Below are 18,480 nucleotides of genomic sequence, written 5' to 3' on the forward strand. Positions count from 1 at the left end.
TTAAGACCCCGTCTCCGTGGTGGTGGGTGAGCTGTAGCTCTCGTCTCATCACCATTACTGATTCAGCCCTGCAGGAGGATCAGCACCAACAACACAGACCAGAATGACCACAAACACATTCAGGCTCCAGAAACACTTCGAGGAGAAGATTATCTAGAATGGTGGATCCGTATGACCTGCACGTCTCTAGAGTTGTTTTAATAAAAGTGGCTATAGAACTGCCAAACACGTGAAGCTGAAGCTTCTTATTCACCAGATCCTCATCTGATCTTTCAGCTCCACCTTAAATGGAGAAGCAGTTACTCTGACGCGCCTTAAACGGGGAAAGGGTTAGAAAGCCAACGGCAACATCGGCTTACCTTAATAAACAGTCTAATCAGCCACTGGAGCTGCTGGGCTGTTGATCTCGTCTCACTGGTTGGTCTAACGCCGCGTCCCAAACCACACACTCCTGTATGCGGTTTGGGACGCAGCAGTAGTAACACAGCAGGAGAGCTCAGCCGTTTAGATTTCAGCTTTTATGTGTTATTCAAATAAAATCTATCACTGAAACATAAAACACTCAAATATATCAGTTAATATGTCCGTTTAAGTGTTTGTTTTAAACTGGGTGTTCTAAAAACCGTGTGTTTGCTGGGTTGGCGTGGCTTTATTATCTCATACAAACCACTCGTATTAAGTGTTTGTCGCTCGTTTAGCTACATTAGCCTCGTATTTCCTCTGTTAAAACTAGACACCAAATGTCTCGGCTGATCAGCCTCATTTGAGGCAAGATGGGAAAAGTTAAAGAGGAATCCCACAGAATTTTATACATTCCTGCGTAACTCAGACTGTGAGGTGTAAACAGATCCAGAGGGTTTGGTGTGAAACGGTCCAGACGTCTTTACAGTGGTGGTGATGGGAACCAGGCGTCTCCATGACGACAACACAGATATAGACACTTTATTTACCTTCCAGAACCACCAGAGAACCCACACGAGTCTTCTGAGCTTATATGGAATGTTGATGATGGAAAACAGTGGAAAATCTGGAATAATGAGTTTTCTTTGGGGACTATTTTGCCGCACAGCGCCCTGCATGTCTCCCTCCACCATGAATGGAGTTGAAGTTCTCTAAACTCTCATAAAACAGTGTCTCAGTCATCAGGCAGTGAATTCAGAACCAGTTCATGTAGGAACTTTCTGTAGGAGCTTTTAGAGGGACGTCTGGTTCCCATCACCACCACTGTGAGGAGCTTTTAGAGGGGGACGTCTGGTTCCCATCACCACCACTGTGAGGAGCTTTTAGAGGGGGACGTCTGGTTCCCATCACCACCACTGTGAGCGGTTCTGACTCAGTAAGATTATCTGCACTCTTAAAAAGGTTCTTCAAGGGTTCTTTAGTGAAGAAAACAGTTGTATAAAGAACCATGAACACTCAAATAACCATTTGCATAAAGGGTTCTTTGCTTCATGAAAGGGTTCCTCTACACTCTTTAATAAAGATGGTTCTGTGAGGGTTGTTTATTGAAGAATCATGAGCACTCAAAGAACATTTGCATGCTTAAATGGTTCCCTGCGTGGTGAAATGGTTCTTCAGACTGTTGGAGAATGTGTTGTATATGGTTCTATGCAGCTTCAAAAAGGGTTCTGCTATTTTTACAACGGCAAGCTTGTAACAGGAAAGAAGAACCTTTTCGGTGCTATACAGAACCCTTTTTCAAAATGGTTTTAAACTACAGCACATTCTCCATTAATCTGCGGAACCCTCTCACGATGCAAAGAACCCCTTAATCATGCATATGGTTCTTCAAGTGTTCATGGTTTTGTTTAGAACCATTTTTTTTACTAAAGAACCCTTAAAGATTTTTAAGAGAGTAGAGTGAAGCTTTTCTCGCCAAACCGCTCAGAATGACTTTGTTTACACATTAACCATTTAATTATGCAGAAATGTTGCAGAATTTGGTGGAATTCCCCTTTAATGGGGAACCTGTTGAACGGCTCTGTCGCGACGGTTCCTCTGCTCTCCTGTGTGGCATCAGTGTTCTCTTCATGCTGCTGTCATCACGTTCCAGTCTGTGGTCCAACATCTCCGAGTTCAGCTTTATTTATAGAGAGTGGGACATCACAAAGCGCTGTTGTGCTTAAATAACCAAATTTATTACATGAAGCGCATTAATATTCATTATGGCTCATTATTATGCAGCATGAGTTCATAGAGGGAGCTCTAGCCTTACAGGAGGTTTAATTGAATGTGTTAAACTTCATGTATATGTATTGGGTGTTGAGTGATTGGACGTGTTGGGCTGCTCTTTCTCTCTTCTCGTTATTTCTTCTCTTCCAGTAGCGAAACGATTCTCCTTCTTGGTCGTACTAAACAGACCTCGCTCACGCGCTTCACATCTTATGAGTAATAATAAGAAAATCTATTATTTTGTATTATATCTTCCTGCTGTGGGTCCTCTTTCTGTTTCTGCTTTTTTGTCCCCTCCGGGCTGTGGTGCTCTAAAACTCTCCTGATTGGCTGAAACTGCTTTCATTTCCACGCCCCCAGTACAGGGGGTGGGGGTGGGGGGGGGGGCGGAGCCAAGTGGCTGCTGATTGGACGAGAGCTTGCATGTGATCTGCTTTCCTGTAGCTTAACGTTAGACCCAATAAATCAAACCAAATCAATCAGAGACGCTTCCTCACTCTGACGCCTTAAACCACAGATCTTCATCATCCGTAATGAACCCAGACCGAATAATGGACAGCAGAACCCGGTCAGAGTGAAGGCGTCTGTGTTTTTATTTGATTTCCCTCGATGAAGTGATTGATTAGTACATTATCATTGGTTAGTGTGTAATCAATCCTCTGATAATCAAAACCCATCAGCAGATTAAACTCCTACAACTGAAATACTAAATCAGTAGGCGATCGCTTATTTCTGTCTGTCTCTTCTCGGCAGCCCGGATGAGGATTCCTGTCAGAAATTCATCCCGTTTATTGGGGTGAGTATCGATGGGGCTGTTGTCTTTATCTCAAAATAACAGCTAATTTTCTGGAAGTTTTGCTGAAATATCATGAAAATACCCTATCATGTCTTCAGTGATGTGGTTATATCACATCGTGGTTCAAGTATCGGGATAACTTCATGTCATAGTTTAAGTATTGTGATAGTTTTGGATCACGGCTCAAATATTGATATAATATTGTATTGTGGGACAAAAGCTTGAACAACTTAATATAAACAAGGACGGATAATAAATGCAGACTTTTTAAATAAGTTTCCAGATGATGGAAAAACAATTTGTTCTCAGTTTTCCGCAGTATTGAAGTTTCAGAGTGTTCCGTAATCCGTATGGTAATGATATCCCACTGTGGCTCGAGTATCGGGATGATATTGTATCGTGAGGCCTGTAGTGACTCCCAGGCTGAGTGGTGGCTGTTTGGTTGTGTGTTGAGTGCAGATGGTGAAGGTGGGGATTGTTGAACACAGCTCTGCAGCATCAGGTCAGTTTCACTGCACCGTAACATTTACATTATTTATTCATTTATTCATTTATTCAAATTATGATCTAGAACAACTCCCTTAAAGGATCTCTCTCTCTCTCTCTCCCTCTCTCTCTCTCTCTCTCTCTCTCTCTCGTTCTCTCTCTCTCTCTCCCTCTCTCTCTCTCTCTCTCTCTCTCTCTCTCCCTCTCTCTCTGTCTCTCTCTCTCTCTCTCTCTCTCGTTCTCTCTCTCTCTCTCTCTCTCTCTCTCTCTCTCCCCCTCTCTCCCTCTCTCTCTCTCTCTCTCCCTCTCTCTCTCTCTCTCTCTCTCTCTCCCCCTCTCTCTCTCTCTCCCTCTCTGTCCCCCCTCTCTCTCTCTCTCTCTCTCTCTCTCTCTCTCTCCCTCTCTCTCTCTCTCTCTCTCTCTCTCTCCCCCTCTCTCCCTCTCTCTCTCTCTCTCTCCCTCTCTCTCTCTCTCTCTCTCTCTCCCCCTCTCTCTCTCTCTCCCTCTCTGTCCCCCCTCTCTCTCTCTCTCTCTCTCTCTCTCTCTCTCCCTCTCTCTCTCTCTCTCTCTCCCCCTCTCTCCCTCTCTCCCTCTCTGTCCCCCCTCTCTCTCTCTCCCCCTCTCTCCCTCTCTGTCCCCCCTCTCTCTCTCTCCCTCTCTGTCCCCCCTCTCTCTGTCTCTCTCTCTCTCTCTCTCTCCCCCCTCCCTCTCTCTCTCTCTCTCTCCCTCTCTCTCTCTCTCTCTCTCTCTCTCCCTCCCTCTCTGTCTCCCTCTCTCTTTCTCTCTCTCTCTCCCTCTCTCTCTCTCTCTCTCTCTCTCTCTCTCTCTCTCCCTCCCTCTCTGTCTCCCTCCCCCCCCTCTCTCTCTCTCTCTCTCTCTCTCTCTCTCTCTCTCCCTCCCTCCCACTCTGTCTCCCTCTCCCCCCTCCCTCTCTCTCTCTCCCTCTCTGTCCCCCCCTCCCTCTCTCTCCCTCTCTCTCTCCCTCTCTGTCCCCCCTCTCTGTCTCCCTCTCTCTCTCCCTCTCTCTCTCGCCCTCTCACTCTCCCTCCCTCTCTGTCTCCCTCCCCCCCCCTCCCTCTCTCTCTCTCTCTCTCTCTCTCTCTCTCTCTCCCTCCCACTCTGTCTCCCTCTCCCCCCTCCCTCTCTCTCTCTCCCTCTCTGTCCCCCCCTCCCTCTCTCTCCCTCTCTCTCTCCCTCTCTGTCCCCCCTCTCTCTCTCCCTCTCTCTCTCCCTCTCTCTCTCTCCCTCTCTCTCTCCCTCTTTCTCTCTCCCTCTCTCTCTCCCTCTTTTTCTCTCTGTAGGTGATTCAGATGATGCTGCTCCAATGGGTTCTCTCCTCTCCTCCACTCCTCCTCAGATATCTCCAGCTCTTAAAGAAGCTTCTCCTACTCCTCCCTCCTCTCCGTCCGTTCATTCACCTTTCTCCAGGTACACAGACTCCGCCCCCTGCAGGTAGAGTCGCTGACACACCTGTGCAGCACAATTATTCACCCTGAGTGAGTTCCTAAAAAAGCCTTTTCTGCTCGAAAAGGAAACCAGTTAGTTATTCAATAAGAGAAATAATCGGCGGGAAAAGACCTCAAGGAGGAAAATTCAGTTGTTCGAATACGAAAGTCTTTAAATTTGAAAACATTTTTTCACCATGAAACTTCATGTCAAAACACTTGAAGAAGATTTTTCCACAAGAGAACTATTTCACAGAACAGTCCACTGTAGTCGTGCGTCATTCCGGAGTCCTCGTTATGCCCATATTAGGAACTCCGGGTCAGAGCTCCGTTTCTCTATGGGCCAGAATGAACAGGGTTTTGGAAACGTCACCTCTAGCGCCCCCTGTGTTCAATAAAGACGTTCAGAACCCGATACGTTTAGTCCTGTGAACGTTCTCCTCTCGAACACCACTGGATCCTCTGAACTACGAGGTCTTTAAAGAGCTGAGAAAATCCTGAGAAAACGTCCTCAGACCAGCGTTAAAGTAACGAGGACGTTCTGAGAGCCGAAATCAGTTGATCGGCGGTTCAGCAGTGATGATTCAGCCGAGTCTGTACCGGATCCACCTGAACGCAGGTCCGTTACGTCTGTAGATCTTTTCAGATCGAGCTCAAAGGGGAAGATCTATCGTGTTTCGCTGAGCATCAGATGAAGAGCAGAGAACTGCAGGGAAACCTGCTGATTTAGTTCCGCCTCCTTTCCATCTGCCAGTCTGGAAGTGGGAATGTTTACTGGCGTGAACTCACATGTAGTAATATTCATATTTCAGCTCTTCAGTGACCTCGTAGTTCAGAGGATCCAGTGGTGTTCGAGAGGAGAACGTTCACAGGACTAAACGTATCGGGTTCTGGACGTCTTTATCTACCACAGGGGGCGCTAGAGGCGACTTTTAAAAAAACCCTGTTCATTCTGGCCCATAGAGAAACGGAGCGCAGACCTGGAGTTCCTAATATGGCCATAACAGCATGGTGCCGACTACAGTGGGTCTACTGAGGGAACAGCTGTGAAGATGAGTTTTGAATGTTTCTGTGTCTGCAGTTCTCCGGGCGGCGGGCAGGGGGAGCTGATGGGTCTGCAGGTGGATTACTGGGTGGCTCCGACGGAGAGGAAGAGAGACATGGAGAAGAGAGACTCCTCCTCCAAGAATACGCTCAAGTGCACCTTTCGCTCGCTGCAGGTTAGCCGCCTCCCACCAGGCGGGGCGGAGGCGGGGCCACAGCCGACCATGTCCATGACTGTAGTGACCAAGGAGAAGAACAAGAAAGGTGCGAATATTTACACAAATAAATCAGTAAATAATCACATTTACAGGCTGAAGATCTCAAACCCAAACTTTAAAAAGAGCCATTTTGTCCTTTCAATAAAGATCAAAGAACCTTGGGAGCCAAGGTATATATACATTTATATATATCATATGTATGTATGTATGTATATATATATATATGGAAACTTTGGGATTTATTGCTTTTGTGATATCACAACCATATTTACATACGTCCACCTTTTTAGCCTACAGCTGTTCAGTCCTACCCATTCATGCAAAGGTTATAAGGAGTGTTGCAGCCTGGAACACAATACAGAGCAGCCAATACGAACAGAGCTTATTTACATACATCAAAGAGAAGTCAGAAAATCGTCATGTAGAAAGTTTTCAATACACAGAACAACACAAACCTAAAGCGAAGATACATGCAGTGACATACGACTGAGTGTGGAGGGGTTTTGTACAAGCCGACTGCTGCGTGAGCTGAGTGTCCTTTGTCCTGCGCAGTGATGTTTCTGCCCAAGAAGACGAAAGATAAAGAGGTGGAGTCTAAGAGTCAGGTGATCGAGGGAATCAGCCGGTTAATCTGCACTGCCAAGCACCAGCAAACCATGCTCAAAGGTAATCAATCAATCAATCAATCAATCGTTTAATCAGTTGATCAGTACATATGACTCCAACAGCAGTCTATAGTCAAAAACAACCGGTCAGCCACTCAGTATTCATTAATACATACGGCCACGACGTACAACTGGCCACTTTATCAGAAACGCCTAACTTGTATTTCCAGAAATTGGTCACTTTATTAGAAACACCCACCTTGTGTTTCCACTAACTGGCCACTTTATTAGAAACACCCACCTTGTGCTTCCACTAACTGGCCACTTTATTAGAAACACCCACCTTGTGCTTCCACTAACTGGCCACTTTATTAGAAACACCCACCTTGTGCTTCCACTAACTGGCCACTTTATTAGAAACACCCACCTTGTGTTTCCACTCACTGGCCACTTTATTAGAAACACCCACCTTGTGTTTCCACTCACTGGCCACTTTATTAGAAACACCCACCTTGTGCTTCCACTAACTGGCCACTTTATTAGAAACACCCACCTTGTGCTTCCACTCACTGGCCACTTTATAAGAAACACCTACCTTGTGCTTCCACTCACTGGCCACTTTATTAGAAACACCCACCTTGTGCTTCCACTAACTGGCCACTTTATTAGAAACACCCACCTTGTACTTTCATGTACTGGCCACTGGGGGGGGTATACAAATCTTAAGGTGGGTAATTCAACTGCATCGATTTCGGAATGTATTTGAGCTGTGAATGATTTCACCTTGATTTGATAGATTATATTGGTACAATTTAGAATTATTTTATAAAAATATACTGAATACCCAAATGTAAGAGGGGCTGTTTACACAGTACTGGAATGTAGACAGTAAAACAGTTCACAGAAGCTTTCTGTCCGTTTAAAAAAGCCTGTGTTTTATTTTCAGTGCATACTTTATTCCGTTGTGTTGTGATTGATTGTAATCGACTGATAAATTCAGCGTAAATGCAGCTGCGCTGTTTCATTATTGTCTCGTTTGTCGTTCTGTCACGTTCCTCAAGTCGCTCTTTTCTCTGTTTCTCCGCAGTGTTGATAGACGGCGTCGAGTGGAACGATGTGAAGTTTTTCCAGCTGGCTGCTCAGTGGTCATCTCACGTGAAGCACTTCCCCCTGGCCATTTTCGGACACTCCAAGGGGCCGTACTGAAACGGCGCCCTCTACTGACCCTCCACCTGTTTGTCCATCCTTTATGTGCCAACTGCCTTTAACGCCCCGCTGCCGTCCAGTTCCGTCCTCACGTCTTAATTTAAACACCTGCTTTTATTTTTTGTCAGTTTATTTAGTTTTGTTGTTTTTTCTGACAGACGGGCAGCAGGGTGGCGCTTTTCTCCCAGCGAGCATTTAAACCCTCCTTTGTTTTTAGAGCCTAACTGAAGACTAATGAACTGATCGTATGGATTGATTAACTGGCTAACTGATGGCTGCCCCCCCCATACACACACACAGACGGGAAATCAGGAAAAGATGCTGGTGCTTCCCCCTAAGAATGAACAGCATCGTCCTGCACCTCATCACTGAAGGACCTGCACTGACTGAAGCTCTGAAATACTCACCGGACTGTTCTGCAGTGACCCCCCTGCAGGCTTTCACCACCAACCCCAAGATCAGCTTCATCCCCTCTGGAGTCTCCGGTTGTTTGCCCTCTCTGAAAGTGATAGTTCAGCCAAAAATCAGCCCCTTTACCCCAAACGTAGCCGGAATGTTCTGGATGTGTTGTGGGAGGGGAGGGATGCAGGGCAGGAGGCAGCAGCAGGGCAGAACGAGGGTTTAATGAAGGCTCTTCTCAACACAAGCAGAGTGAAAAGAGAAAGACGAAACGGCGGCTTCTTCTCACTGCGGCTGTGCGGTTATTCTCTCTCTCTCTCTCTCTCTCTGTCTCTCTGTCTCTCTCTCTCTCTCTCTCTCTCTCTCTGTCTCTCTCTCTCTCTCTCTCTCTCTCTCTCTCTCTCTCTCTCTCTGTCTCTCTGTCTCTCTCTCTCTCTCTCTCTCTCTCTCTCTACCTCTCTGTCTCTCTCTCTCTCTGTCTGTCTCTCTCTCTCTCTCTCTCTCTCTCTACCTCTCTGTCTCTATCTCTCTCTCTCTCTCTCTCTCTCTCTCTCTACCTCTCTGTCTCTCTCTCTCTCTCTCTCTCTCTCTCTCTCTCTCTCTCTCTCTCTCTCTCTCTCTACCTCTCTGTCTCTATCTCTCTCTCTCTCTCTCTCTACCTCTCTGTCTCTATCTCTCTCTCTCTCTCTCTCTCTCTCTCTACCTCTCTCTCTCTCTCTCTCTCTCTCTCTCTCTCTCTCTCTCTACCTCTCTGTCTCTCTCTCTCTCTCTCTCTCTCTCTCTCTCTACCTCTCTGTCTCTATCTCTCTCTCTCTCTCTCTCTCTCTCTCTCTACCTCTCTGTCTCTCTCTCTCTCTCTCTCTCTCTCTCTCTCTCTCTCTCTCTCTACCTCTCTGTCTCTATCTCTCTCTCTCTCTCTCTCTACCTCTCTGTCTCTATCTCTCTCTCTCTCTCTCTCTCTCTCTCTCTCTACCTCTCTCTCTCTCTCTCTCTCTCTCTCTCTCTCTCTCTCTCTACCTCTCTGTCTGTCTCTCTCTCTCTCTCTCTCTCTCTACCTCTCTGTCTCTATCTCTCTCTCTCTCTCTCTCTCTCTCTCTCTACCTCTCTGTCTCTCTCTCTCTCTCTCTCTCTCTCTCTCTCTCTCTCTCTCTACCTCTCTGTCTCTATCTCTCTCTCTCTCTCTCTCTACCTCTCTGTCTCTATCTCTCTCTCTCTCTCTCTCTCTCTCTCTACCTCTCTCTCTCTCTCTCTCTCTCTCTCTCTCTCTCTCTCTCTCTCTCTACCTCTCTGTCTCTCTCTCTCTCTCTCTCTCTCTCTCTCTCTCTCTCTCTCTCTGCCTGTCTGTCTGTCTGTCTAACCCTAACCCTGCACACAGGTGAATCACAGTCTAACCACCTGCTGCCTCGCCTGCCTCACTCTCAGTCCGGCTGGTGACACTAGACCACGCCCCTCCGCCTGCCGCAGTGGTCAGCCAAGCCTTTCTTTAGCTTTAGCACTGGAGCTTTGAAGCTCACTGCAAAAAATGTGATCTTGTCAATAAATCTAATATTTCTCACGGTGAGATTGTGGGAAGAGGATTATTTGCCTTATTTCTAGACATTAATGAGTTCAGGTCATTTCATGAAGTAAAATGGTCTGTCAGTATACTGAGAACATTTTACCCAATAAAATCACCTGAACGACCTAAAACGGCAAGGTAAGGACTCTTTCAGCAAGGGCACAACTCAAAATGGGAAATACTGGGCATGTTGACCAGGTTTAAGATCATTTCACTTCACATGAGACTGATTGCAGTTATATAAGTAATGTGAGCTAGGGACATGTTAGCATGGTGCTAACCGCAAGCCCAGAGCATCACTAAAGAATCTTAAATCGTCTCTAAGGGTCTCGCTGTATGACTCTCTGGATCATAGCTGCCAGCCAGGTGTGCCAGCTGGGCTGTTGCTTGGATGTGAATGTGACCTACTGGTAACCAAGTGTGGTCAAAGTCCTTACTGCGAAGTGTGTTCACTCGGCAGCCGCTGTGACCAACGTATGAGACCAGACTATTTGAGTGAGGAGAGACTCAGTCCCGTTTCACCTTCTTACCCCGACCCCTTGTTTTCGAGTGTCACTCTAACCCCTGGAACTGAGCTACAGGGCAGTGGTTGAGATCTTCCTCTGAAATGAGCCCCTCTAATAAAAGAGCATCACTTCATTAACAGCTACTAGCGCCGCTCTGTAGGCGACCCTGCCCGTCTGCAGGGACAGCAGAGGAGGGGAAAGTTCAGCTCCTCACTGCTGGGCTTTAGTTACATTTAGGGATCAGACGCCTTCAAAGAGGGGGGCAGTTATTTATTATCACCCCCCCCTAATTCTTCAGTGATGTGAAGCTGAAGTCAGAGATTCTCCAGATTCTTGTTCAGATTTTCCCGTTCCACCTTAAATGGAGCCGCAGGTAGATTCTGGAGCCTCAGGTGTCAGAACTGCTGGACTATTTAAGGTGGAACGGGAAAGTTAGCTACTGAGATGTCAGAATATTAGTGACTTTATGTGCTTTGTTATGAAGAAAAGAACCATAATAACATTAAACTAAGATCATACGATGATTATTGTAGTTTTTTAACAGAGAAAATTCTCACATGTGGGGGTTTCTTTGTTCAGCCGTCCTGCCTGTTTTTCTCATAACTCTCTGTTTGGAGGGTCATGTAGCTCCGACACTTCACCTGGTATCCTAGCAAAGAATCGGGACCCCCTACGGCGAGGGGTGAAATGGGACTGGGCCTTAAACACTCAGAACTGAAGGCTAAATTACCCCTTCAGAAACAGCCGCCTGCACAGACCTCCACATTGCGGGGGGCTTTTCCCACTTGCAGCTTAACCAGCAAGCCGATTGGCTCTTTTTACTTAAAGGACGGGACTTTCCTCATAAACAGGCGCCATCACAGCGTTCCGAGCTTTCCCGCTCACATTCCAGGCAGCAACCGTCTCCTCCTCCTTTATAATGTTTATAAAGGTGTGGTGCTTTGATCTCAGGTGTGGTGCTTTGATCAGCGGCCGTGACTGAAGGACTTCCTTTTGAAAACCTCAGATAGCACCATGCTAATGCTAACGCGTGGGACACGCTTCCAGTGAAAGCTTTCCTGTGCTGCCTTGTGGCTCCGGTGCTCCAGACTGATGGACTACGTCTGGAGTTTGGTGGGTCAGTTGATCTGAGGCTGAACTGTGGCTTGAACGTGCAGTACGCTGAACAGAGGGGAGAGCGAGCGCTGGTCTCAGGACGACTGTGTTTCTCTCCGACTGCGCTGGTCAGATTTGCCGTCTCCACTCCTTCCCGGCAGCCAGAGGATCGTTAGTGCATCTCTGGCCGTTCCGCGTTCGGCAGTTTCACTCGAGCTACGCGTGTTTCTCTGTTTATGTCTCTGAATGTATAAGTGAAGGTACTGAAGGCTTAAGCACTTTTTATGTATTAATCTGTAGTGAGAGTTTGTTTGTTTGTTTGTTTGTTTGTTTGTTTGTTTTTCTCCTCTCTCGTTCCGTATGCAGGTATTTCGCCGGTTGCTCCAGACTCCAGTCCCAGGTCTGACTGGTTAGAGGAATATTTCTGATTTTCAGCTTCATCGCTGTCCTTTGTGCGCAGCACGTGGTCGATTACCACTGACAATCGTTTCAACAGAAAAACGCCTCTAAAACGGACTTGGAGCGGAACTCAGTGGGCAGAACTCAGTCGGGAAACGTTTATGCAAAGCGGCTATTGTCATCGAACACTTCTGTGAATTATTCACTATATCTGCTCGATTTGTGAACTTGGGTACTTGGGTAGAGTGTCATGACGACCCGTTCTCAGTCGGCCTCGTCCTAAAACCTGGAATTCACAAACTGAAACGTTGGCTCGTGGAATTCTGCACGGAATTCTTTGATGCCTGACAGACTGATGATGTGGTTTCTGGCGCTGTGTGACACGCTGCTGTCTATAAACATGGACTGAGGCACCTTAGCGTATAGGCTATTTTATAGCTGTTATACAGTGTCAGAGAGGCTGTTTGAGATTTAAGCAACGATGAAGAATCAAAAAGTCACACAGCTAGCCCGATTAGCACAATGCTAACTGCTGTGCATTAGCTTTCATCATTAGGTAGCTACATTAGCCTTGTAGCGCAGAGCTAAAATTAAGCAGACGTCAGACACGCGGACCACATTTCGTGTACATTTAGTGTACAGGCTGCACATTTTTGATAAACTGTTCCTTTAAAGTTTCAGGATTTGTGGGAAATGCAGTCCAGGTTATCGGGCACGGGAGCGGACTGCTGTGTTAGTTCAGAGAAACTGGTCACGACATCCACTTCATACAACCCGTTTGCATGCACTCAATAATCTCATCACTGCAGAAAATCTGATTGTCCTCGTAATCTGATCAACACGTTTACATGCTTTTGGGTAATCAGATAACGGGGAAACTCCAGGTCTACAGGAGTCAGACAGTAATCAGATAATGGGGAAACTCCAGGTCTACAGGAGTCAGACGGTAATCAGATAATGGGGAAACTCCAGGTCTACAGGAGTCAGACAGTAATCAGATAATGGGGAAACTCCAGGTCTACAGGAGTCAGACAGTAATCAGATTTCTGCTGTACAGCCAGCCGATAGACTCACAGAAGAAGAAGCCACGGAAACTTCATACGTGGCTTTTTATAAACGTCGAGTCACTTTAGCTGAAGTGTGTTCACTCGAACACACTTCAGCTAAAGAAGATTTAAACCCTAGAAGCTGAAGAAGATTTAAACCCTTCATCTCCTCAGGCGTGTATTTGGTTTCAGTGCAGCTCCAAAGTGTTTTGCTGCGTCACGCGGCGACGCTGCTGCTTGTTTCCGGTACCGCCGTCTGTTTTCACACATGCTCAGACTGAGAACTCTGAAAGAAATCAGAGTGAGAGTCACAGCACTGAGAAATCTGATTACTGAGCTCAAATCCAGCCTCTTTATCAGATTTCTGGACTTGATTCTGATCTAAGAAATCAGAGCATGCTGTTTACCGTTTGAATAATCAGATAACTGCAGAAATTTGATTATGATTGGATTATTGAGTGCATGTAAGGATGAAACTTATAAATGAATAATAAAAAATACTATGCCTGGATTTCATGAAGTGGGAATAATAATGATACACACAATGTGGAGCTGGATAAATTCCCCATCTGCCCATTGACTTCCATTATAAGCAAGTCAACAGGTTTTCTGTTCCGTTCTAAGTTCCGGGAAACGTACTGAAGTTTGTGTCCGTGGTACTCGAGCTCACGCTGCAGCCGATAGAGACCCGTTGCAAAAATGCTGAAGTGTTGCTTTGAAGCCGTACTCTGTTAAGTGTTATCAGCAGAGTTCCCTGATCATCCAGCACTGTAACTGGACTTGCATACGTCACTTATAACAGAGCGTAACTACAGGAGCAGCGCGAGGTTCACACCCACTCAGCAGACTGCGTGAAATTTGACTAAAACGAATCAATCAATCCTCAAACGAATGCCTTTGTATGAATAATTTCCAAAAGCAGGCAGTTTACATGTCAACATATATTACTTTGAATTGCCTCCACAACAGCTGCACAATGCCATGAGTTATTTCACGGTTTCAGTGACTTCACTGTGAAAAAAAAGATGAAATGGGTAGTGTGTCCAAACTTTTGACTGCTCCTGAACATGCATTAGTGTTTTATAGTCATTTATTAACGCTTCCTGGGCGTAGCATTCACACGTGCTCGTGTGAGCAGGTGATGAGTGTGGTGCCGCACCTGTCGGAGCCCTTTACAACGAGCGCTCGGTCTCAGTGCTGCAGCTGAAGTTCTGCTGGCTGTGCTGAAGAAGCCCGTCAGCGCGACTGCCGTCCTGCCTCGGTTTATTTCTCTACGTCAAACTGATAAAGTAGCACAAAATGTAAACCAGCAGTGAGAAAACACGTCAGTTCATGGGAACAGCAGCGGTCAGCATGTGGCTAATGTGTGGAATGTGTCATTGCTGTGATATGCAGCAGTTTTACGCTGGGCTGGGTTTGATAATCTGGACTGTTTACCAAAAGTTTCACAGCTGCACATTTCAGTGATTTTACTGAGCGTCTGCATACATGGTCATTTCTGGGCAGTCGTGGGCTGGAGGTCAGGGAACCAGCCCTGTGACCGGAAGGTCGCCGGTTTGATCCCCAGAGCTGACAGCACATGACTGAGGTGTCCTTGAGCAAGACGCCTAACCCCCAACTGCTCCCCGGGCGCCGTGGATAGGGCTGCCCACTGCTCCGGGCAAGTGTGCTCACTGCCCCCTAGTGTGTGTGTTCACTAGTGTGTATGTGGTGTTTCACTGCACGGACGGGTTAAATGAGGAGGTGAGATTAATAAAGGCCACTAAATCTTAATTAATCTACTTTGGTATGTGTGTATATATGTACACACACATTTCTGTAGGCCTAATTTTTTTATTTTTCTTACATTATTTGAAAATATTTACATGCAGTGAAAATGGAGAACAGACCAACAGAAACGGCCCAGAAGTACTTCTGACTCTTTTCCCATCTCCTGTAAAGAGACCAGAGACCAGGTTTAGTGATGACAGTCATAATCCAGGTCAAATTCCATGTTGTTATTGATTTGCTAAGTGAAAATAAGTTAGACATTTTATACAGAGACAAAAAAAAATCATATGCTATACAAAACAAAATTCGCCATAACTTTCGCACGGGCCGCGTTTTATCAGTTATAATATTTATAATACCGTTTTCCCCCCAGTGTGTTCAATTCAGTCAATAATCAGTATTCGTGTGTTAAAAGAGTAACTTTTAAAAGTATATATATATATATATATATATAAATAATGTATGCGTGTGTGTGTGTGTGTGTGTGTGTGTGTGTGTGTGTGTGTGTGTGTGTGTGTATATAGACACACACACACACACATATATATATATATATATATATACACACACACACACACACACGCACAGGGAACCACCAGGGCCGTGTACCGGTCGTCCGTGTGGTGTTGCTCATCAGTGAAACGCTGAACTGTGCAGTGAATTTAACGAACGTGAATGGATCCGTTTACTGACCAAACGCTGAACAGCGCTTCCTCCTTACGCCAAACGCCGTCCGGCAGCCGAGCCGCGTCTAACGCCTCTGCAGCAGCAGCGAGGCTAATGTAGCTAACGCTAACAAGGTCTTTACCACTGACGAGCATTAGCACGGTGCTAACCGCAGGCCCATACGAGCCCCCGCTCGTCTGAGAGCGCGCGGAGCGGTTCAGCGCTTTCAGACACACCGTCACCACTAGCGCGGGGCTAAACACATTAGCAGCCATGCGGGGCTCAATTCTGTTCATGTTGACAGGTGACAGAGTGTAAAAGAGTGTGACAGAGTGTAAAAGAGTGTGACAGAGTGTAAAAGAGTGTGATAGAGTGTAAAAGAGTGTAACAGAGTGTTGCCATGTCAGAGATTTGAGCATCGGCTAGTCACAGTTAGCCCTCTGTTAGCACAATGCTAATTACCGCACATTAGCTTTTATTACTTGTTAGCTTCATTAGCCTCTTAGCTCCCGTGCTAAAACTGGATGAGCGAACTTCAGACGCCAGCGCGTCTTCACCGATGGACTAGTTACAGTAAACGAGGGGGACTGGGGACATTTTGGTAAACTAGTCCAGTTTCAGGATTTGTGGGAAGTGTAGTCCAGGTTAGGGGCACCGGAACGGACCGCTGACGAGAAACTGGTCACGTTTTCGATTAATTGCGGTCACGACGTAAAACTCATGTTTGATTTATATGTTCTGTTCATGTTGAGGGGGATGATGGAAGATGAGCTCATTGAAAAAGAAAAACATAGAAAAAATGAGTATTTGTTAAAAAACAACAAACAAAATGTTAAAAATACTACCACTGTAATTCCTGAACTGGGAATAATAAAACTACACGCACTAGCGCGGTGTGTCTGCTTCTGTCGCTCTCGCTGGGATTCCACCGACACACACACACACACACACTCTCACACACAGACACACACACTCTCTCACACTCAGACACACTCTCACACACAGACACACACACTCTCTCACACTCAGACACACACTCACACACAGGCACAGACACTCTCTCACACTCAGACACACACAGACACACACACTCACACACAGGCACAGACACTCTCTCACACTCAGACACACACAGACACACACACTCACACACAGGCACAGACACTCACACACTCAGACACACTCTCACACACTCAGACACACTCACACACAGACACACACACTCTCTGACACTCAGACACACACTCTCACACACAGACACACACTCTCACACTCAGACACACACTCTCTCACACTCAGACACACACACACACACACTCTCACACACAGACACACACACTCTCACACTCAGACACACTCTCACACACAGACACACACACTCACACTCAGACACACTCTCACACACAGACACACACTCTCTCACACTCAGACACACTCTCACACTCAGACACACACAGACACACACACTCACACTCAGACACACTCTCACACACAGACACACACTCTCTCACACTCAGACACACTCTCACACTCTCACACACAGACACACACACTCACACTCAGACACACTCTCACACACAGACACACACTCTCTCACACTCAGACACACTCTCACACACAGACACACACACTCACACTCAGACACACTCTCACACACAGACACACACTCTCTCACACTCAGACACACTCTCACACTCAGACACACACTCTCACACACAGACACACACACTCTCACACACAGACACACACACTCAGACACACTCTCACACTCAGACACACACACAGGCACAGACACTCACACACTCAGACACACTCTCACACACTCAGACACACTCACACACAGACACACACACTCTCTCACACTCAGACACACACTCTCACACTCAGACACACACACACTCAGACACACTCTCACACTCAGACACACACTCACACACTCAGACACACACACTCAGACACACTCTCACACTCAGACACACACACTCACACACAGACACACACACTCTCACAGACTCAGACACACAAACTCTCACACACAGACACACACACTCGTGTGTAATATCTAAATATCTTCAGATTTCATTTTCAAGGGTTTACATCACTATATTTACATGTGTGAAATTTGGCAAATACAAAATAGAGAGAGAGAGAAATACAGAAAGGGAGAGAGTGAGAGATAGACGGAGAGAGGGAGAGAGATACAGAGAGAGGGAGAGAGAGAGATGGAGAGAGATACAGAGAGAGGGAGATACAGAGAGAGAGGGAGATGGAGAGAGAGAGATACAGAGAGAGGGAGAGAGAGATACAGAGAGAGGGAGATACAGAGAGAGAGGGAGATGGAGAGAGAGAGATACAGAGAGAGGGAGAGAGAGATACAGAGAGAGGGAGAGAGAGATACAGAGAGAGGGAGAGAGAGATACAGAGAGAGGGAGATACAGAGAGTGAGGGAGATGGAGAGAGAGAGATACAGAGAGAGGGAGAGAGAGATACAGAGAGAGGGAGATACAGAGAGAGAGGGAGATGGAGGGAGAGAGATACAGAGAGAGGGAGAGAGAGATACAGAGAGAGGGAGAGAGATACAGAGAGAGGGAGAGAGAAATACAGAGAGAGGGAGATACAGAGAGAGAGGGAGATGGAGAGAGAGAGATACAGAGAGAGGGAGAGAGATACAGAGAGAGGGAGATACAGAGAGAGAGGGAGATGGAGAGAGAGAGATACAGAGAGAGGGAGAGAGAGATACAGAGAGAGGGAGATACAGAGAGAGAGGGAGATGGAGAGAGAGAGATACAGAGAGAGGGAGAGAGAGATACAGAGAGAGGGAGATACAGAGAGAGAGGGAGATGGAGAGAGAGAGATACAGAGAGAGGGAGAGAGAGATACAGAGAGAGGGAGATACAGAGAGAGAGGGAGATGGAGAGAGAGAGATACAGAGAGAGGGAGAGAGAGATACAGAGAGAGGGAGATACAGAGAGTGAGGGAGATGGAGAGAGAGAGATACAGAGAGAGGGAGAGAGATACAGAGAGAGGGAGATACAGAGAGAGAGGGAGATGGAGGGAGAGAGATACAGA

The 18,480-nt window shown here is 46.5% G+C and overlaps 1 protein-coding gene across 4 annotated transcripts in view; it reads left to right on the forward strand.

Annotated features, from left to right (window-relative positions):
* The window catches only part of pacs2 (phosphofurin acidic cluster sorting protein 2), a 52,470-nt gene extending 43,676 nt beyond the window's left edge, over positions 1-8,794 (forward strand). For all 4 annotated transcript variants that reach the window (XM_037538827.1, XM_037538829.1, XM_037538830.1 and 1 more), the window contains 6 exons: positions 2,926-2,968; positions 3,428-3,470; positions 4,756-4,882; positions 5,981-6,207; positions 6,714-6,827; positions 7,854-8,794. In XM_037538827.1, coding sequence (XP_037394724.1) covers positions 2,926-2,968; positions 3,428-3,470; positions 4,756-4,882; positions 5,981-6,207; positions 6,714-6,827; positions 7,854-7,972 — 673 coding nt within the window. In that variant the 3' untranslated portion in view covers positions 7,973-8,794. The remainder of the gene's footprint in view (positions 1-2,925; positions 2,969-3,427; positions 3,471-4,755; positions 4,883-5,980; positions 6,208-6,713; positions 6,828-7,853) is intronic.
* Positions 8,795-18,480: the final 9,686 nt, after the last annotated feature.

The sequence above is a fragment of the Pygocentrus nattereri genome, chromosome 5 (assembly GCF_015220715.1).
Source record: "Pygocentrus nattereri isolate fPygNat1 chromosome 5, fPygNat1.pri, whole genome shotgun sequence".
Taxonomy (NCBI): domain Eukaryota; kingdom Metazoa; phylum Chordata; class Actinopteri; order Characiformes; family Serrasalmidae; genus Pygocentrus; species Pygocentrus nattereri.